This window comes from Solanum lycopersicum, chromosome 3 (genome assembly GCF_036512215.1).
Source record: "Solanum lycopersicum chromosome 3, SLM_r2.1".
Classification (NCBI taxonomy): domain Eukaryota; kingdom Viridiplantae; phylum Streptophyta; class Magnoliopsida; order Solanales; family Solanaceae; genus Solanum; species Solanum lycopersicum.
Window position 1 is genome coordinate 62427751 of NC_090802.1, and position 23908 is coordinate 62451658.

Consider the following 23908-nt stretch of genomic DNA (forward strand, 5'->3'; position numbering starts at 1 on the left):
CAATTTTGCTGTTTTTTTTACTCCGGTCTCATCAAGTAACTCTCTATAGATATAAATGAATACTAGAAATGACACACTACATATATTTTCCCTCTTATGAGATCTGACCTCTAGTTTTGCTTCATTGATCGACTGACCATAACCCATAGTGTTCTTAATTCCAATAATATATGTTTACATAACTACATCAGTTTTTTGTTTTTTTTTTAAATTAAAAGGGATTATATTACTTATTAGAAGGTAAAGAAAGATGTTAGAGTAGTATTTATTTTCTCTTTTACGTGTAGGTGTTGATTTGATGCTTTAATTAAGTGTATATATATCTAAGGAATAGTAATAAATAAATTTGAAAATGCCGGTGCATAAAAATACAGCACTCCCATATGGGATGGTAGTTACAGAATCCAGAGAAGCACATGCAAGAGAATAGAGATTTCAAAGAATTATTGCCTTAAGATATTACAATTGGAATAAATAAATACATAGAAAGACGGATCTAGATCAAGTTCAAAATCAAAACATATAATAGATCAATCACATAAATGTTCTTCATGTTAGCTCTTAACTATGTATTCACTCATTTTATCTTACGAATTTAACAGAATTCAATATCTTTTTTTCAATTTTTTTTAATCATTTCACTTATTGAAATATAAATTCTTGCTTTTGATAGAAAGACAGAAAATCACATGGGTTGAAAGGAAGTGGTGTTATTACGAAGATAATGAACTAAAGAAAGCATGGATTGGAATTGGGAAAATGAAGATGTGAAATGAAACAAATAAAGAAAAGAAAAAAGAAGGTGATGTAGTCTAGCTCCATAATTGAATTGAATGAGATATGTAAGTTGTAGAGAGATAAAAATAAAGGTAAGAGGGGGCATAGCATGTGCAAGCATTTTGGGATCACATGAGCAAAAGATAAAACAAAGATGAGGCGAGGAAACATTATTTCCGCACTGTGCGCTGTAATCAATTATTTCTACCTCCACATGCATCTCTATTTTCCATTTCGCGTTATATTTAAATATATCGTTTAACTTGATTTTTATCTATTGTTATTTTATTTTTAAATATTATGTAATTATATAAAAGTAAAACCACACTTTTATATGATATAACACACACAGATGACTAATAGGATGCAAATATCCTCGTAAAATTAGAAAAGGAAAATACTAAATTAGACTCAAATCAAATAATACCTTTATTATGCCTTTCCATTCCCCTAACTAGTTGCCCATTGCATTTCCTTTTAAGAAAGAAAACCACTCACCAGCAAAGTACATTGCTTTTTAACACTCAATTTATTTGCAACAATATGTATATAAATAGGCCCGCCCTTTATTTTTCAGTTTGTGGGACAATTTTTTCTTTTTATTTTGTTTAAAAAGAAATGATACACTCCACTTTTTAAACTTCAAATTATTTCATCTTACATTTTTCACTACTAAGAACTTTTTATAACCATACAGTAATTGTTATGACATGTTTTAGGCAATGCATTTCAAAAATCTTTATTTCCTTTATTATTTAAATTATGTCACATAATGGAGTGTATTAGTAGATTCAAATTAGATGTATTGATGGTGTAAAAATTAGCCTGTGTATCTTAACATGCAACTTAGGTACCAGTTTTATCAGATTAATATTTAGTGTTGAAATAAAAAAAAAATTGACTGTTATTATCATTCTTAAGTTCTTTAAACTATCAACTTGAACTGTATAAAATATATTTGCTATAAATTGACTATACATATACACTTGCCCTTGACCACTTTGCTTCTTTTTTCTTTTTCCTTTTTCTCCTTTTTTTAGAATACTGAAATTCAGTTGGAAATTGCATCACATTGCAATTAGAATTTTATGTTGTTCGTAGGGATAGGACGATGTGGGTTGAGCTTAATCCGTAAAATTTTAATCCATCCCGCCCTATATAGCAACTTTATCCTTCTCAATCTGTCCTATCCAGTTTTGCATAGATTCTTTTTGTATAATTTTTATAATATTTTTTATTCTAGTTAAGTTTGATACTTAAAAAAAAAAAATTGTACAAAATTAATTTATTTTTTATTTAGCTATATTTATTTAATAGGATAGTGACTTAAAAACTATTTTCATTTACTATCTTGAATGTTTTAATAGCTTTAAAGAAATTATTTTACTAAATAAGGCTCTATCTCAATTAAGCTCGAACCCATATAAAATCATATATATCCACAACTTGCCCCACATAGCCTTAAACCTAAATCATCCCTAATTATTTTATGAGTTGGTAAGAATAATGATTTATAAAATTGTTACTATTGTTATAAAATCAAGCTCATAAAAATATAATCATAAAGAGAAGAAGACAAGAGAGATAGATAGAAGAAGGGAAATTTTCTTCTTATTCAAGTGTATGTAAGTCTCATCTGTATATCTTACAATAGTGAATGAACAACCCTATTTATAGAGTGAGAAATCACTCCAAAGGTCACCATATTAAGTATCATAATAAATAGATACATTCTTATCCAAAAAGGTTCATGTAACCTAGTGAATATGAATGGTTGTTCATGTACCAATCTTATGGACTATCCACTCATTCAATGAATTTATAACACTCCCCCTTGGATGTCCATAGATAATGTGTCTCGTTAAAAACCTTACTAGGAAAAACCCCGTGGGAAAAAATTCTAGTGAAGGAAAAAGAGTACACATATCTTTTGATACGCACCATTTGTTGCCTCATTAAAAACCTTGCCAGGAAAACCCAGTGGGAAAAAACCTCGATCAAGGGAAAAAGAGTGCAACGCGTATTGTACTCCCCCTGATTAAAACATCACTTAATTTCTTGTGATGATGTCTCCAATCTTCGTACATTGTGGTTGATATATTCTTTTTTTTAAGAAAAATCACACATTTCTTGAATATGGTGTGTCATTTATCTCAACCAGACGCACTTTTGACTTGCTTCATGGAGGACTTTTATTTCTGCAGAGCAACATTTGCTTCATTGATCCCCAGGATATTATTGTGCCTCCACATGCAAACACATAGCGTGATTGAGATAGAACTTTATGCAGATCAGATAAATATTCTGCATCTGCGTAACCAATCAATTTTGTCTTGGATTCCTCGGAATAGAATAAGCCCATAACTATGGTCCTTCGAGGATATTCAATCATGTGTTCAACACCATTTCAATGTCCTTTTATCGGGGAGAAACTGAATCTTGCCAGTAAATTTACTGCAAAACAAATATCTAGTCAAATATTGTTAGTAAGATGCATTAGTGCTGATTGCACCAAGATAGAGTTTCATCACCAAGAAACTCATCATCCTTCTTTTGAGATCAAACTGAATCATCATTTATGTCAAGTGATCTCATAATCATTGGGATACTCAATGAATGCGATATATCCACATAAAATTGCATCAAAATTTTTCAGTGTATGTGCACTGTTAGACAAATATATTATTTGTCAAATTAACAATCTGTAGGTCAAGACAAAATTTTGTCTTACCAAGACCTTTTTCATAAAAATACAAGGACAATTAGGGTCATTCTTTTGTACCCTTTTTCTTCCTTGACTATTTCAATCCATATAAGGATTCTTGAAGCTTTATTGGAAAAGTTTCTTTCAAACTCTTATATGCTTCAGACACCTCGATTGTTTCAAGGATTTTCATATAACCTTCATTGTCTAGATAGACATTACAATTATTCATTACATGCATTCAAGTTTTTCATATGTCGCCAGATCAAAACAAACCTCATTGCATCCACCAAAGGAGAAAACATCTCCAATAATGTCAGGATTTTTGCGATAAACCTTTATGCCCCAAGGCACAAACCGTATTTGATATCTTACGGTTATACTATCGCATAATAATTTATTTGTACCCCACTGACATTATACCTTGATTTATGAACTACCAGTCCAAAATGTCACTTTTCTAAGTGAAACAAAATATACTTGAATTGTGCATTTTACTTGGCCAACCATTTATCTGTTCACACTATATGACAGATTTGAATTCAAGATCCTCATTACAATTTATATCATTGAGCGCTACCTCATATCAAAGATACCGTCGACGGTTATTTGATATCGATTCCAACAAGACATAACTTATCGAGATCTCTTCATTTTTCATTATTTCAGGTACCTGAACCTTTTTCAAGATTTTATGAAGTGTTATGTCAATGTGCTCCTTTATAGCACTTGCCTCATTATCATGACCATATTGATCATTTGCTCCTTCCTTCTTTAAGGAATTTTATATTTGGAATCAATTAGTCTATTACGCTTTCGGCGTATCATAGACTCTGTTCTTCAAGGACTTCACATTGAAGCATTCGCAGCTGAATTATATCATAGGGTCAGTGCATTCCTCTGGCAACTGATTTGCAACATTATGCAACTGAATTATCCCTTGAACTTTAAGTTCACATATTTATTTAAATTGCCTTCACATTTTGAAGGACTATTTGAAGAACTTATAGTGTTCTTCCTTTTATCATTACCACAATGATGACTATTATAATTATGTCCCTCCACGCCTTTATTCATATCATTAATCATTTGTCATCTTTCAGACTAACATTCACTGCTACCACATTCATATGATTGAATGGAGCAAGTTAACAGGCGGATTTCAGAGTTATTACATGTTGCTACCACATTCTTTTCAAGGAATGAAGCAAATTCAATAGAACGAATTTCAAGACTTTTCATCAAAGCCTAGTCATCATTATATCATCATTATGGTGCATTGACTCAAACTCAATGTCTTATCCATATAAGGCGTTTTACGCCATAATTCTATGGGACTTGAACCCAATCACGGTGCATCAAAACTCAAATTGATGTCTTACCCTTTTGGTGCGATAGAACTTGAATCTATCGTCTTATCCCCAAATATTTTTATTATGATGCATCCGGACTTTAACCTGATGTCTTACCCTTTTGGTGCGATGAAACTTGAATCCATCGTCTTACCCTTAACCAACGGTATAATAAATCGAAGTACAACATGACTCATCCTTTGAGTCTTTCAAAACAATCAAAATAACATTCAAATTCATGCTATTAAAATTTTATACCTTTTTCTATTTAAGAAATTTTGTATAGCATGTCATATTCAACCAATAGTAGTATATGTCTTCGGTTCCTGATAATTGTTAGTGACTGAATACTATTTAATTCTAAATCATAAAAATATTCTAGAAAATACATACCTGATTTTATGCATATAATACTTTGATCTTCATAACGAGATCAACCAAAACATGAGTTAAAGAAAAAGTAAAACTCAATCTTAATTGGCTAGAGACTCGTGCTGATAACGTGTTATAAAATCAAGCTCATAAGAATATAATCATAAAAAGAAGAAGACAAGAGAGATAGATAGAAGAAGGGAAATTTTCTTCTTATTCAAGTGTATGTAAGTCTCATCTGTATATCTTACAATAGTGAATGAACAACCCTATTTATAGAGTGAGAAATCACTCCAAAGATCACCATATTAAGTATCATAATAAATAGATACATTCTTATCCAAAAAGGTTCATGTAACCTAGTGAATATCAATGGTTGTTCATATACCAACCTTATGGACTATCCACTCATTCAATGAATTTATAACAACTATACTCTTTTTTTCCAATTTCAAGTGATACATTTTTCTTTTTGGTCAATTTTAAAAGAAATGCTAATATTGAAAAACTATATGTGCAATAGAAGCCCTCTAGATCGAACAACGATACAACTTGTTTGGAATTGATTTGGGACAGGTAGAATTTTAGCAACTAGTAATATATCTAATCCTAAAAGCTTCATTAAGTTAATGTGAAGTTGGATAAAAGACACAAAAGAGAGTCAGCCAGCTTTTGATGCAATTATTCACTATCACCACACTAGAAAGCTGCAGCATATATATAAACACTTAAATAATATAGTTTTATAGTCATCCAAAAAAATGACATTTTAATACAGTAAAATGTATGTATTTTTTCTTAGAAAATAATGAGCATGGCTAATGTGGTAATAATGATTGATTTATTTGAAAAGGCAGAAAAGTGTGGTCGTACCACACACTGATATGAAAACAAAAACATGTGCACTTAACAGATGTACAATTTTATTTACAGACTCTGACATTAATACTTCTGTTTTCCTTTGTTTTGTTTTTTATTTATGATCTCTCCGCTAGCAAATTCATAGATTTTTTTTTAAAAAAAAAATCATTTCAAAACTATAATGTTCTCTAAAAATTACTCTAATTCATCAAATTTAAGATTTTTAGTTTTAAAAAATAGTGATTACTCAATCATAACCTTCCTTGATTATGTTTTTCTTTGAACGGTATCTACACTACTAGGCGCTGCTTTTATCATATTCCCTCATGTGCCTTCTTTAATTTTCTGAATTATGGTCTAGTTTTAATCCTATTTTTTTTTTTTGTAAGAAAAAAAAAACTTTTGTTTTCTTCTCCATTCAATAAGTAGTATTTAAATAATTTGACTGCCTCTCCTTACATTAAAAAATAAAATAAAATTTCGGGATAATTAATTAGCAATTATCACTAAATATGTATTTTTAGCGATAATTAATATTCTTTGTATATGTTATTAAATAATTCAGCAATATTAAATCTAATGATACTTAATTAATGTCGATAAGACTTTACTAATATGTTTATATATTGTGATTAAATGTTATTTTTCTTATAGTGTTCCCTAATTTATACGATATTTTTCATAAGTTTATTTAAAATATATATATATATATATATATATATATATATATATATATATATATATATATATATAATGAAATATTTACTAGAAGTAATTTCAGTTTTAAATTGGGATAATGCCCAAGTACCCCTCAACCTATGCCCGAAATCTCAGAGACACACTTATACTATACTAAGGTCCTATTACCCCCCTGAACTTATTTTTTAATAATTTTTTACCCCTTTTTAGCCTACGTGGCACTATCTTGTGGGTCCAACGATGGTTGACTTTTTTTCAAATTAGTGCCACGTAGGCTAAAAAGAGGTAGAAAATTACTTATAAAATAAGTTCAGGGGGTAATAGGACCTTGGTATAATATAAGTGTGTCTCTGAAATTTCGGACATAGATTGAGGGATACTTGTGCATTTTCCCTTTTAAAATTCTTATTTTATCATTAATAAGATATATGTATGATCTTACTTATTTTTAAGGCTTATTTTAAATCAAAAACTTTTTCTATCCTCCGTACAATATGTAGTATTGAAATAATTTGACTCCCTCACTATATAAAAAATAGCTTTAAAGGTAATTAATTATCAATTGTCATTAAAGATATACTTTTAGCGATAATTAGATTTAATGACACTTAACTAAAATCGATAAAATTTGATTTAATGACATTTAACTAAAATCGACAAAAATTTTAAAACTTTTTACTGATATGTCTATTTATTACCGTTAAAAGTTATTTTTGTTATCGTAGCTCCTAATTTATACGACATTTTTGCACAAGTTTGTTAAAGAAAATAATATAATTAAATATTTACTAGTAGTGTTGAATTTGTTATATTTTTTAATGTTGGAGTCCATAATTTTGATCTATTTTAGTCCCGCCGTTTTAATTTTTCTTTTGCGGTCCATTTAATAAAATGTTTTTTTTTCTTTTTTGGGGGATAACCCGTCTTTACTTGTACTCTTCTCTTCGAAGGTTTTTCTTATTTATTAATGAAATTTCTTGGTAAAAAATAATAATTTTTAAATTTTAATTTTCTATATGACATATATAAGATGACAAATTAATATAAATTTTGATATATTTTATATATCTTTAGTTTAAGATTATTAAATTCAAAAATTTTCTTTATTTTTTTAAGTTTTATGTTAAGTTAAAATCAACCAAATAAATCAAATCGAAAATAATATTTTGTACTCCATTTATTCCATATTAGATGAGCACTTTTTATTTTTATACGCTAATTAAGAAAGCATCATTAATAGATTGATCAACTTTACTAATTTTGCTCTTATTTTTATAACTATTTATTCATATTAATTAGCCTCTTAAAAAAAATCTTGAATGTTCAAATTTTTCTTAAACTTTCAAAGGCCATATAACATATATGAGTAGAATAAAATTAACTTCTTATTAATTTTATCCTAATTAAAAAAATAATCAAAATAATATAAAACAAATATTTTTAATATATCAGTTCATCTAATATTGAAATTATTGGATATAGAACTTGATAGTTCACCAAGCAGGGGTAGAGCTACGTTGCATTAAAGGGTTCATTCGAAATTCCTTCGACGAAAAATTATATTATTTATACATAATTAAAATAAATTTATATGTATATATAGTAGATATCAAAACCCTTTCAACTATCTATTTTTATAGATTATGAACCTCCTTATTAAAAAATTTGACTCCGCCTCTGTGACACCAAAGTATATGTCATACTTTTGACAAAAAAAAGTAAGCTTTTTTGTTTTTATATTATGTGGTCGCCAATTTTGGTGCTGTACATATGGCTACTTTTGTGACATTACGTAAATTAGTTAGGTAATTAAATTTATACGTTTTAATTCGTTATTATAGTTATAATTTGTTATAGTCATCACTCGTGATTAATAATAATGGTTAGTTATGTTTGTTGAGTTTGAACTTGTATAATTAATCGTGTTTATAAAATTTCACATTTGTATAATTTACAATTAACAATTCTCCGTTGATTTTGTATTTGTATGCGACAGTTTATATTTGTATATAACAATGATTGTCTTTGGTATTTTAGTTTCAGTCTTTGTTTATAACTTTTTAAAGTTTATATGAAAGTATAGTTTTCAGATTTTGTATTATATAATCGATATAACGTGTATAACTCTTGAAAGTTTAGATGTTTATGTTTGTATAAATTCGTTATAACTAGTTTTATCATATTTGTACAATCCGGAATTTGTATCACTCAATTATACAAATACACGCGAATTATACAAACGAGATACGGGTGATACAAATTATTGCCCTCTCTGCCTGCCTTAACATCTCTCCTCCTTCTCCCAATCTTGCTTGCCTCTCTCCTCCCTATCCCAATCTCATTGCTCCTCCCTTATCGTGTAATTACAAAGGCAAACTATTGCTATATAATCTAGTTAAGTTATTTTGAGTGTTTATATGCGTAAATTCCTCCAGCCCTTTTGCAATATTAGGTCAGTGGTCTGAAGCTTACCAAATGTTTGATTTTGAAAAAGAGACCAACATCGAAATATAAGTCCACAAAACTCAGAACCCAATTGCAAACTTTTATTGGGCTAAGCCCATAAATAGAGGGCTGTAGAGCCATGAGTAAGCCTATGGCGGGAAAAGCCCAGTTTTCCGATGAAGGGATCAGGCTCGATGACAATTATATGACGATGACTTCTGAGATCTACAGCTCATATGTGTCTTTGCTAAATACTTTAGTCAAATACTATAATATATGAAATATTACATAATTATAACTACTACCAAAGTTCAGATGACAAAGATTAATCTTATTGAATTAAAATTCATCCATATGGACGAGTACATTTTGACAAAGTACAATTTAGAAACTAAAAAAAGTTATTATTAGTAAAATTAGTTTTAACTCTGAGAAAATAAATAATACATTGAATGTGAGGAAATTATTGCAAAAGAATCATAATAGGAACCAAACAATGTGCATATCAAAATTATCTGTTAGTAAATTATGTTCAATTTTGATTGTTTTCCTTTTACTTTTATTATGAATGTACCACAGTTTCATATAAATAATTCATAAATATTTTATCATACAAACTTTCTTATATCAATTTTCACTTCGCCTAAAAGATAATTACGTTCTTTCCAAAAAAATTACGTTCTTTCCTTGCCTTTTTTCCAAAATGCAAGTTACCCTCTTCCCTTAGTTTTTTCCAAAATGCAAGTTCTTTATCTTCTGAAAGGTCACAAACTCTTAGCCATAACTAAAATACCTCTCCATCACCCATATGTGCCTTTCATTATTTTATAATATTATGTTATGAATAAACTGTGATTTTATTATGTCACTTGACTACATTTTAATAAGGTTTAACTTTTGTTACCCATATGTGCCTTTCATTATTTTATAATATTATGTTATGAATAAACTGTGATTTTATTATGTCACTTGACTACATTTTAATAAGGTTTAACTTTTGTTTATAGAAATATAAAGTGTATTTACGTGATAATTAAATTTGATTCATTTAAAAGAAGCTATATATCTATATATAATAGCTATATATGAACTATATATAATTATTAGGATAATCAACATGCACTGAATCAAAATTAGGAATAGAAAAATTTATAGAGTTAAACTAGAAATCTTATTCTTTCTTTTTTGAAAAAAAAAGACTGATCTCAAAGTATGACAATTCGGTGAATTTGTACCTATCAAATGCTTGAAAGTGTTTTTCAGTATTATATTCAATTGATTCACACTGATATAAAAAAAACCGTAAAACATACCATATTTGAAAGATCACCTATCAATTTAATATTTGAAAATGAATTATGACTAGAAAGGTAACACTTACTATACCTAGCTAGATTGAGATATTATGAAGTTATTTTATGGCATAATGACCTTGTTTACGCCTAACGGGAGGTACATAGCCACAATAAATTTGCGTCTTCCTAAATATTGAGAGCTAAATATTGCTAATATTGTGATGGCTAAAAGGCTCACTTTTATGTCATAGGAGTACTTCAATAAATATTGTAGTCTTTACACCAAAAAAAAAATAATTAATATTGGAGTCGTATAGTGTCATTTTATCTATAAACGTATATTTTCTCTACTTTGATCCTCAATAGAAATTTATGTTTGCTAAGTGATGCTTTTCGAGGCATAATATTGAGATTGATGGTGAAAAAGTAAAAAATATAAGGTAAAATTTATAATCATTGATCAAAAAGTACATGTAAAACACAATAAAAATTATTTTGGGAGAAATCTGACACTAATCATAAAATAGCACGTTATTTTTTTCAAAATCCAATTACATCTGAATTCAATTTTATTTTGGAGAACTTTCATATCCATTTATATGGAAGTTCTATTCTTTCATACAAATGTTGAAACAAATTTATTACTAAGGATTGAGTTCGTAGACCAAAAGGTAAATTAATAGTATTATCTTAGATTAATTTGTTTCATTTTCATTAGTAAATGATCAACTCAAATAGCTTTTTTCTTTCTTTTTAAATAAGCATGGTACATGTGTACAACATGTTCCTAAATTCATATTTATATTGGTCAAAATGCATATCTATATTTTATTTTTGGTATTTATTAGGTAGTTTTTGACTAATTTGTAAGATGGCAATCTTATATTCACTAGTAATATTCCAGTAACATAATGCAGGTTAAAATACATTTTTGGCCTCATCCTCTTCGTGTTATGACTTTTTCTTAAACCCATTTGCCGGAACTAATTAGGTTAGTTAGAAGATAATTGTTTGTAAATTTATTAAATAGTATCTTTGATTCGTACGTAAATCTAGTATCAGCTTATAAAAATGAAAATATAGATGGTTCTTTTTAATTAAAGTTACCATTTCTTTTATCATAGATAGGCGTAATTTATTGTATTATTAGTTGACCATTATACTTGAGCAACTGTTTTAAACCAAATTGATCAAATTGAAACTTTTAGAGGGCAGAAGTGCTGTTTTATTTACACAGGTATGTGGTGTTAACTGTTAATAATTCATAAAACCAACCAGAAACAGACACATTAGTGGTTTTAATAAAACAAGACACATAAGTGGTCTCATGTCACATCACCCGGCGTCTATCCAATTGATATAAGTGGTACGGCATTTATAAGATAATGTTTTTTTCATTTACTTTTTGAATCTGCTTACTACGATTCAAAATAAATTCTCACATCAATATTGAAAATATAATATTCAATGAAAAAGAGTAACTGTTGAGTAGTGTTTATTGGTTAAACGCTAACCAAATCATCACTAGACAACTTTTCTTTTCGTATCAAATCCCAAGTCCTTTGTGACAAAGGAATTATATTGTATATGTACTTTCAGTGTAGAACTATAGGAGGACCATAAACAATATTGTGACAAATATGTTGGGGACTGAGATAATAATCTGCATCAATTAATTTAAACTAAACCAATAGATTTGCGCATAAACTTTTCTTACTTAATCATCGTTAATTAATATACAGTCTCACTTAAGTATCTACAGTAAATTTATATAATTCGACGCAAGTAAGAACATCGAGTCATTCTCAACTACATCACCTTTTTCTTTTATGAAAATAAAAAATCGAGTGATTTCCATTCCATTCCCTTGTGCAGTGCCCATTTTCTACATCTCGACCAGAACCTAAAAGGTAGACATGACACCAAAAAGAAAAGGGAAAAATCCAATTTTTATAATAAAATATAACTAAAAAGTAATCACTTTTAAGTGACAAGGAAAGTCGTAAAGATTTGATTTTTATTTTATTTTAATAACCAAGATTTAGATGATTTCAGTGTGGGGAAGTTCTAATGACTCCATTTCTCTTACTCTACCCAACTCATTTGTCAGAGTTCAAATCTTCATAATTCACAGTGCACGTGCACACATGTTAATAGCCTTGACAAATGACAACGACGACATGCTCTTTGCTTTGCCTACTATTCAAAATTCGATGAATAATAAATTTATTAACCTTTTATATTAATTCGAGATAAAATCTAAATTCATAATTTTACGCTTAATTCAATCGTTCAATTAATAGTGTGCCCTGACAAATTAATGGAGTCACCAAATAAATTTAGTGACTGGACCGTCCACTATGATTTTATGTAGAATCACTTGACATATTCTACTAATTCTTTAACTTTTGCTTTCTCCTATTTTTGTAATATAAAGTTTGAAGATCATGAGGATCACTTGAGCAGCATTATTATTTTATTAGAAGCTATATAGACTTTAGAGTCAGCTTTATAATTAATTACAAGGAAGACTGCATTATAGCAAGACAAGATGAGTAGATATGTGGGCCTAGAAGAGTTAATATAAAATTCTTGCAAAGCTGAGATGATGCAACTTGATTAAAAATTGTGTTCCTCCTATTGTCTGCCAGAGAGTTCAATGGAGAAATAAAATATGACAAAAAGATTGTATTATTCTTTTATATATACTATATATATACTTATCTGTCTATTGGTTCCTTTGAGTACAAAAGCTCCAAAAAAAATCAACTCTATAATAATGCCTGGCTTAACTGGAAATTATCTGTTGTTATTTTATAAAGGGGACATATTATCTGTCTTGCACACCATGGAAGTAATTCAGATGAAGTTTCTTCAATATTCTTGATCAATAGTCTATTGCACTAATTATGCGTGAGATTCCGATCACATGTTAATAACTTTAATCATAATTCCTATTTTCTTGAATTGTCAAGAGTTTTTTCTTCCCTAATTAAAGAAAGACTCTAATTTAGTCAAATGTATATCCAACTTTGTCACGATTAGAAAATATTTGATTCAAGTTGAAAAAACGGATATGTGACGTGAGACCTGATTAATTTCAACACATTAGAAGGTCATTTATTAAATTATTTCACTTTTAAGTATTTCTCAAACAAGACTTTTATCTTGTGCACTTCCAGATTGAACTATTGAAACATTAAAAATGGAGTACTATTTAACAAGCAAAAAAATAAAATACTTAAAAATTAAATCTTCTGATGAGTAATAATTTTATATATATATATATATCTTGTTTGAGTTACAAGAAAGATTCTTCTTTTTAGCTAGAATTCATCAATTTTGTACATCAAATTATACACAAAAATATCCAAGCACAAACCACAATGAAATTATAAAACTATAATCAACTTTATCCGATACATAAATTTAAAACTCACCTTTAATTTAATTAATATTTTCTTGGACGAACAAATAATATGATCTAAGAGGACTCAGAAACAACTTCGCCGCCATCAACTTCTCTCCGGTGAAAATTCCGGTGACATCCACACGCTGCACAAGTAAGGGCGGCGGTTCCATCATCTCCGGTTGCCATGAATTCACGGCAGCCGTCGACGGCGTAACCTCCGATATTTGCCGCATGGTTCCTTTGACATTCAACGTATCGTACGTTCCTAATCGTCGATGATCCACTGCTGATCCTTCTCACCACAACTTGTCTCTTTTTCATCATTTTTTTCTAATTATTAAAATACCCCTAAGAAAAAATGAAATTTATTATGGGGAGATGACTTTATTGAAAATTTTGATAGACTCTCTCTTGTATTTTGAAGTTAAACCTAACCCTAGCATGTTATTATATAGCTAGTAGCCTTGCTACTTCTATCCATCTTTCTTCATGTTATACTAAAAGTTAATTATTTTTTAAAAAATATTATTTTCTCCGTCACCATTTATAATCGATCTAAAAAAAAGACATACTATTACTCTGAAATGCCAACATTTATGATTATTTTATACTATAATTTTTTTAAAAAAAATCTTTCTTAAATATTGAATTTAGTTAAGTTAAATTATATAAATTAATACGAAAAAACAATTAATTTTAAAAATAAAATAATATAAAAATAAATGATTACTTAAATAACGTGCCAAGTCAAATGAAGTCCGAGTTTGAATGATGCATGATTGCATGTGGACTGTGGAGTAGTTTCAAATTTATAATAACATAAAGAATGGAAAAAAAGAAAACAATTTGGAGAGTGGGGGTAGGAAGATAGTGGCATTTTTAATTTCAATGATTGTTTCAATACTCTTTTTGGTCCAAAAATTAGGCAAGATTCTCCGATCACACACATACTACAAATTTCACCTCACCAGTTAAAAGTTGCCACATCGTGTAAACTTTTAGACTAAGTTTTTTTTTTTCCTATTCTTTTTTCTACTCGTATCTCTAAGTTTACTTTTTCGAAATTTGGGACGAGATTGGTTTGTCTTAAAAAGTTAGACATTATGTTGGTGGCTGGGTCAAAGAAGGGGATAGAAGACATTTTAGAAGATAGTATAAATTTCAAAGTAAAAAATAAAAAATTTAAGGCATAATCTAATTTTACATCTTATATGTGCATCGTACATCATAAATTTAAAGATGTTATAGTTCAAAGAAATAAATTTATGAGATTTGTTTGATCAAATCTATTAGGCTTGTTGGACTAAAGTGAAAAGGAATAAATTTATGAGGCTTATTGAAGCAACGCAAAAAACATATACTAAGAGCTTAGGTCATTATTACTAATTTGATATATATTTTTTTGTATGATTTAATCACAAGCCGTGGAAATTAGCTTGCTTCTTAGTGTTACGTGTGTGAAGAGAAGTTAACTATTTAGCCTCCTAATTAAACTTATGCGTTATTTGTTTTCATTAAGATTAACATGTCTAAATTTGAATATACATATAATATTAAGATTTACATTAAGATCTTGATGATTTGATCTGAATATTAAAATATGATCTCTAAATTTGAACACTAAATAATTAATGTTGTTTGTTTTCAATATTAAGTGTGCAAGTGAATTTGAACATTATATTAATAAAATATTATAAAATTTTAATTTCAACAAAATATATCACTTTTGATTAAAAAAAAGTTTTAATAATCATGATTTGGTGTACTATTTTTCGTTCAAAAATCTTGATAAACAACGATACACTAAAAATATTATTGCAACCGGTGTTCTTGACACACTTCAATACAAGAAAATTATTAATATAAAAACTATTTTTTCATTCAAAAACATTGATAAACAACAATATACCAAAAATACTATTGCAATTAGTATTCGTGATACACATCAATACAACAAAATTATTAATATAAAAAATATACTTGAATGGATTTATGAAAACTGACCAGTTCAAGAGAGAAAAATAGTGTTTGATTGAAAAAAGAGAGAGTTTTTAGCCAAAGCAGAGAAGCGATTATTTGTTATTTAATAATTTATTAAGTGAGTCTAAATGTTATTAAGAGTCTCCTACAGATCTAATTCTTTCAGACCTCTTCAGATTTATTAAAAGATTTTTAAAAAATAAAAAATAAACCTAATAGCTGAATCTGAATAATTCAGATTCAAACATACTTAATAGACTAAATCTGAATAATTAAAATTTAAACCTCCATTAAGTACAAACGAGATCTTACAAACTCTTACTTGCACGGCTAACTTGACTAATATCTTGAATGTCTTTAATCTTTCTCTATTTGTTTCATAGTATTAAAATTTAAAGCTAATAAGAAAATTAGGGTGCTAAAAGGAATCCAAATCTGCTTTTTTGTTTTTTTGACCGAGGAAACCTTTTTTGTTATATGCCCAATTACCCACCTAATCTCTTATCAGATTCTAGAGGTTGTGAAACAAACTCAATCCGTCTAATCTACCTAATTTGTCGTGGGTTAGTGATTCGGTTATTTATTAGCTCAATTCATTTCAATCTAACTCATCATAATCTATTAAAATTGAAATGGTATGTAATTAGTATTGGGTAAATATTTATTTTTATTTGAAATATCGTATATAATTATAATAAAAAAGAAAAAAAATTATTAGGTGTTAAAAGAGTTTAAAAGAAACAATCAAATAATTAAGTTTAGCAAAAATTGAATTAAATCTTGATCCATTATATAATCTATTACCTAACTTATTTTGACTTATGCAAATTTAATTAGGTGATTGAATCTTAACCTGATTGTTGTCTTAATCCGTTATAACCTGCCCAAATTTCATTGGAGCCATCCTATTGACACCTAATCATATTCTAAAGCTATGTGGCGCAAACCCTCAAGGATGTTGAGTCCTCAAGGAAATGGAAAATTGAAAAGAAGGGCCAACGAATTTATAGGCTAGCAATTTTTTACTAAAGGTACACATAACACATTAGTCAAAGTTATTGGTACATGTGCTTTTAGCTTAAGTTTAATGATGACATGGCCTAAAGGAAAACTTAAATAGGTGATATTTGTTGGACCAAAATAAATAATAGGTGTCATTAGCTTCATGAGTAGTTTTAATTGTTCGAGGAATTACAAGGGCAGCAAGAAGCACATCCATTATAGTATTACACTATTTTATAACATTTAAATCTTATTTATTTTATAAAAATTAATCAACAAAGCACTAAGCTTTTTATTAGAATTTCCTTGTGGTAGATGTTAATTAATGATGGAAATCTTTTGAATGAGGGTTTGAATTGATCGTTCAACTGCCTTAATTTGAAGTCTATATAGAAAAGAAAGGTGGTGATTTTCTTGCTAATTAGTTCGTCGTTAAGCTAATGGAAATTATTTGCTTTAGTGGCCAAATGAAAAAAAAGTCATTGATTTACGTGCTAATTCCACAATATGTAGGTCCTTTACTGATGTTTAAAAGCCAGGTTACTATTTGCACTATGACAATAACTCTTTTATTTTCTAGTAGCATCCATAATGCCAAATTAATTAAACTCAATTTTAGCATTCTTATGAACAAAAATAAAAGAACTGTTACATTATTTGACGTTACACTAAATGATGCATGTATCTAAGTGTTTTTTAAAATTATTTAAACCAGTTTAGTTTAAGCTTTCTCAGCCAAAGACATCTCTTTCCTTATTCTTGGTTTTATTTTGTAGCATTAGTTGTAACACGCAATCACTTAAAACTTTCCAGCTAAAAAATATCACATGCTTTGGATAGATGTTTCTTAATTATTAATGTTATGCCACGTTTAATATTACAAAGTTCAAAAGTTTTATAATTACACTATAAATATTGTTATAACCAAGATGACAAGTTCTAAAAATCTTTTTGATCTTTTTTAATTTACACATACACTTATTCAGCAAGTTGGAGCTAGAGTATTAATTACGAGTAGTAACTTTGACCAAAACTTATATATTCATATTTAAAAATCGTAAATACTTTATTCTGATGATTCTATGAAATAAAAGTTTTAGTCGAATAATCACATTAAGATAAACTTCAAATTGATTGATGCTAACCTTTGGTAAAGGTACTAGCTTGCTCATTAAATACAAGGTTTAACACTCACAATAGCATAATTAAGTAAATATTAAGAAAGATTTGAAAGAAAAAAGATGAATAGAGGTTGAAGGAGTAACAAATTGTTCATAAAATTGTGAATGGATGCAATAAGAGGTGAAGTTGAATATATGAAAAATGAATAGAATTGAGAAGCATCTCAACCATAGAGGCAAAATAGCTGACATTCACAAAAAATAAAGAGAAACATACATTTTCAAGAAGCACGTGCCTTTATCAAATAATATTGGATGAAGTGTTTTGCTTACACAAACTGGAGCCACTAGAAGATCATATATTCAAGAAAAATCATAATGTAATAGTCCCACCTCAACCCTACATACCAATTTTTTTTTAAAAAAAAAAGCACTAGCATATGCATGCTATACTGCCAAAAGAAATACTAAGAAAAACACACACAAAATACAAAATTTTAACAGAAACGTAATTATTCCAGATCTTTACCGTACCTTATATAACAGTGAGAAAGTATAAGTACGTTATTTTTACAAAATTATAATCATCTTTAGCCAATTCTGAAAATTTGTTAGGCATGAGCCAATTCAAACAGTTCCTCCAGTTGCAATCTAGCACCCCATACTCATATAATTTATATTAAGTCAATTGTTGATAGTATGATATGACACACACCTTAAATAATATTTAGGGTGTGTTTGGTACGAAGGAAAATGTTTTCCTAGAAAATATTTTCCTGGAAAACAAGTAGATGTTGGACTTATTTTTCTCATGTTTGATTGGTGAATAGAAAATATTTCCGAAAATGATTTTTAGTATTTGATTTATGAATGAAAAATATTTTTGAGGAACATCTTTTATTTTTACTAGAATACAAATAATTCATGAAATTGGAAATATTTTTTAAAAACAATTTTTTTTGGATGGTGGTGATAGGGGGTGGGGGCAGAGGGAGGGGGTAGGAGTGAAAAAAATAAAAATTTGAAGTTTATATAGTATTTTTATAAAATAAAATTAATTTTTTAGGGGGTTGGGGGTGGAGGTTAGGGGGCTGGCCTAGGGGGGGAGGTAGGAGTTTAAAAATAATAATTTGGAGTTGAAATATTTTTAGAAAGCAAAATTAATTTTTTGGGGAGGGGTTGGTGTTGGGGGAGGGGGAGGGGGGATCAGAGATCGGGTGAAAAAATAAAATTTTAAAATTATAAATATTTTTTTGAAAATTGATGTTTTTCCCAAAAAAATGTAATTTGAAATTAGATAGAACTTTGGAATATGTTTTCCTTAATTTTTGAAGGGAAGTCATTTTCCTTAATCTTGAGAAAAATGAGTTGATTTGAAAAACATTTTTCAAAACTTTTGCCCCAACCAAACATGAGAAAATTGAAAAATATTTTCCACGAAATGTTTTCCTTCATATCAAGCACACTCTTAAGGTAAAATATTTTATTAGAAAATACAAAGTAGTTAAGAAATTCATTAAAAAGAAGGGTATATATGAAGGGGAAAAAAGAGTCACGATAATTCTCTTAAACTTTCGAGAATTCACTTGTTTTGAACTATAAAAAGTACTGACAATTCACTTAATATGGACTAGAGGGACTCATTTTACTTGTTCAGTTTAGCGAATCTTAAGGAACAATAGATAGAAGGGAAAAAAGGTCTAATATATTTCTTTACATTGTTCTTTAAATCTCATTATAAACTTGTACATATACTTACCATTATAAAAGTAGATCAAATATATTTTATTGTTACAAAATTGACTCACATATAATCATTTATCCAACGAAAGTGAAAAATAGACATCTTAAATTATATTTTATCTTAATTTTTTAAAGAATCATATAGAGATATATATTATATTTTTCACACATATTCTTTTACTAATTCTTTTATCAACTTAAGTCTTATTTTACTTCTCCTTTCATTCTCTGGCGTAAAACTCTGAGGAAATAAAGTGTATAATGAAGAAAAAAACTAATTATTTTTCCGAATATACTGTAATTTATTTTTTGTTCCACTAGAACATATATGATAAATTTTAATATAGTGATTATCTAATTTTAGTATAGTAGATGAAAAAAATATTAGTTGTTCTAGAGAAAGTTAAAGATTATTATTCTCTTCATCTCAAATCATTTGTCCTCACAATTTTTTTTAAAAATAATTATCTTAAACAATTTACTAGAGTATTATTTTTAAAAACTCAAGATAAAATCAATATTCCTTTTTCTTTTAAAAGTGTTACCAATTTAATTAATTATATAAAATAAATATTGAATGAAACAAATTATATCTTTTAACATATAAAAACGAAAACAAGACAAAAAAGCATAAATTAAGGATATAAAAAGAAAGTTAAAAGAGACAACAATATAAGGTAAGTCCTAGGATTAACAAAGTTTGGAGAACCCCATAAGAAGGCCAGCAGGATGAGTAAAACGCGGGATTTATTCCAGAAAAGCTACGTCAAAAATGAGTTTAGCTTCCACAAAACAGTTAACTATGTAATGCCACTATCATTGCTGTCTTTTTATTACCAAACGATTACATGTGATGCTAACATCTAATCCAAAATGTTTGGTCTCTTACACACGTCAAATCTTAATAACATTGTCAAAAATATTATTATGCTGTTTCAATATAATCTCTCTTTTTATATAATTAAATAGAATTTTATATTTTTAGTGCCGTGATATAATTAGTGTGTGATGATGGTATGAAGAAAAATATTTTTTTTTTAAATCTCACGTAGATTAAAATAATTTTTTTAAATATTTATCTCTAGTAAAAACAAGTTTAATAAGAATCTAAAAAAAACTTTTCCAATAGGAGTAAAAAAACAAATTTCACCGTTATTATTCAGAACAGAATAATATCCCTAGCCACCTTCACCACCACCACCCATACTTTGAATAATTATTCTGTGGAAAAACATTTTTCATCTTACCAAGCACCTTCTTATACTAAAAATATATAAATAATGTAAAAAATTACTATTTTGAGTATTGAGTTCTCAGACAAGATATTGATGTTGGATTACAGAGTTACCCCCCTCCCTCCCCTGCCTCTCTATATGTACACATATAAAAATATAGAGATAATGCACAAGTATCCCTCAATCTATACTCGAAATCTCAGAAACACATTTTTACCATACAAAGGTCCTATTACCCCTGAACTTATTTTTTAAATAATTTTATGTCCCTTTTCTGTCTACGTGACACTATCTTGTGGTCCAATGATGGTTGACTTTTTTTTTTTCAAACTAGTGCCACGTAGGCTGAAAAAGGATAGAAAACTACTTATAAAATAAGTTCATGGAGTTAATAGGACCTTAGTATAGTATAAGTGTGTCTCTTGAATTTTGGGCATACATTGAGGGGTACTTGGACATTATCCTAAAAATATATATATATATATATTTAGTAATATATTGTGAGGATAACCTATAATTTAACTATTTTTGCAATGACAATTATTATTTATAATAAAGGATGCTAAACTTACAACATAATAGTTCCCGTACTTTACGTAGATCATATCTCCCTTGCTCCATATTTGAGGTAGTAAATGAGATATTGGACTAAATTTGAGTGGGACTATATTTATATATATTATATTAAATATATTTTTAATATGGTCGAATAAGATCAAAATGACGAGCAAAAAAAAACATTTGCGTACCAATAGAGGAAATAATCATGTGAAAAATAAGATATGTATTTTTATAATATAATATTGGTGAAGAATCAAAGGAATGTGGCGCAGCTTTGTACTGTAATAAGTAGGTAGAATATTGACTTAGTCAAAAAAATTACATAGGCTAAAATGAGGGTCCAAATCCAATTCCCATAATTTTTAATTTGTTTTAATTATTTTATTTCTTTTATATATATATGTGTATGTATATAATATTACTTTATTATTTTATTTATCATAACGATATATAATATATTAAATTAAAAAAAATTATCGCATAAATTAATTCGGATTAGATATCAACTCAAATTTTAATAGGCTAAATATGTTGGAGTGGAATATAGACGACTAATTGATGAGTGAGTAATGGGCTTCTTACGTAAATGTATAAGCAACAAAAAATATCATTTTTGATATTGTATAAATTGTGCATATATAATGTACAATTATGTATCAAAAATGTATATACATGCACATACTTATATAGTATTTATATTTTCTTTTTCAATCTCAATCATTTCATATCCGTTTGTAACAGTCTCAAATTTTAGATATAAATTCCACTTGAAGTTGTGAGTTTTTTAATATAGTATTTAGTAGAAATAAATCATGTTTGATCCAATAGACATTTTATCTAATTTTTAGAATTATATGGTTAGACCAGTTTAGACTTCTACTCCCTTCAACTAATTGTACCATACTTATTAATTTAATTACTAATTATGTATTAGAATTAAAAAAGAAAAGAAAAACTTATCACTTTGTTAATGGAATTCCATATCATGTCTCTCTGTTGTTTTGTTGTTTTTTGATTGGTTTGTGGCAAAGCTCGTAGTGCAACAAAGAATAATAATGCTTAGCCCTCTCAATCATCTTATAGAGTAATTAAATCAGCGGAAAGATGACCCACCTAAACTTCATCTACCAACTTTTTTTCAAAATTTTCTCAAAACGTTTATTCAGTGTATGACAAACGTCATTTCACTAATAATAGTAACAATAATAATCATAAGAATGGAAAAAATTTGAAATATATTTAAACTTTAATTGAAATTATTGTAACGACATTAAATTTTAGAAATGACCTTTTTACCCTTTAGCACTGTTTAATTTAATAGTACATTTTAAAACTATATATATGTCCACGTAAACATAAAAAATATTGCATAATAATAAAAGTAATATGTCCGCATAGGCACATATATATATCTTTAAATACACTATTAAATAGTGTAAGGTAAAAGATCCGTTATAAAATTTCGTATCATAACAATAATAATCAGCAAAATTAGAGTATTTTTCAAACTTTTTTCCCTAATAATAATAATAACAATGAAGTGGATATAAAGCTACTAAATTCCGAATAAATTATTCATACTTAGACTTCATTCAACTGATCACAACTTTAGTATGATAAAGAAAATTAAGAAAAAAACATTTCCTACCAAAAGAAAACAATTTAAATGATTTTTTCAGTTACTAACAGAAGTCACTTTGCTTATAAGTAACTAAACTTTTATTCCTATATTGTCATCGTAAGTCAACACGCTATACAAATAACCAATACTATTATAAGGTAGAATATATTGCTGGTCCTTTAAATATGTTATTTTATTCTACTTAGATTGAAATATCACATGATTAATGTTTCTATTCGTCACTTTGGGCTAAAGAATTGGGGGGAAAAATCGATGCTTTGAAATATCTATGAAATAGATAAGTTAATCACATAATATATATTATTAATTATATCTATTAAATAGATATGTTGATTATATAATATAATATATATCGTTTAATTGTACGCTCAGCTGGAATAGGGTTGAGTTAATATGTACCATTAAAAGAGATAATGCATTTGAAGACATTATTAACTTTTTTGCCTAATGGATGCTTAGAAACGTGTACATAATATAAGGTTTTTCAAAATTTCAGCTAAGAAGTGTTCAAAATGAACTTAAATTTCTCTTACTCTAGTTTTTAATTTTAAAACAAATTCATGACTCGAGTATATAATTAAAATTTTGAAGAGATTCTCAACGTAAAATGCCAATTTTTTTACACTATCATCTAAACACCATGTAAGACATTCCTTCTTTCAAAAACACATTCGACATGCAATTTGACATATGCTAGAAGTGCTATT

General features: G+C 27.9%; 1 protein-coding gene across 1 annotated transcript; it reads right to left on the bottom strand.

Moving 5' to 3' along the window:
* Positions 1 to 13760: 13760 nt before the first annotated feature.
* Positions 13761 to 14385, bottom strand: LOC101253676 (mini zinc finger protein 3). The gene has a single exon (XM_019212734.3). The coding sequence runs from the start codon at positions 14239 to 14241 to the stop codon at positions 13990 to 13992; it is 252 nt and encodes an 83-aa protein (XP_019068279.1). The 5' UTR covers positions 14242 to 14385; the 3' UTR covers positions 13761 to 13989.
* Between the last annotated feature and the right edge of the window lie 9523 nt (positions 14386 to 23908).

Bases quoted from the DNA above. Each gene is read 5' to 3' on its own strand.
- LOC101253676 (XM_019212734.3), bottom strand. From the start codon at position 14,241: ATGATGAAAAAGAGACAAGTTGTGGTGAGAAGGATCAGCAGTGGATCA.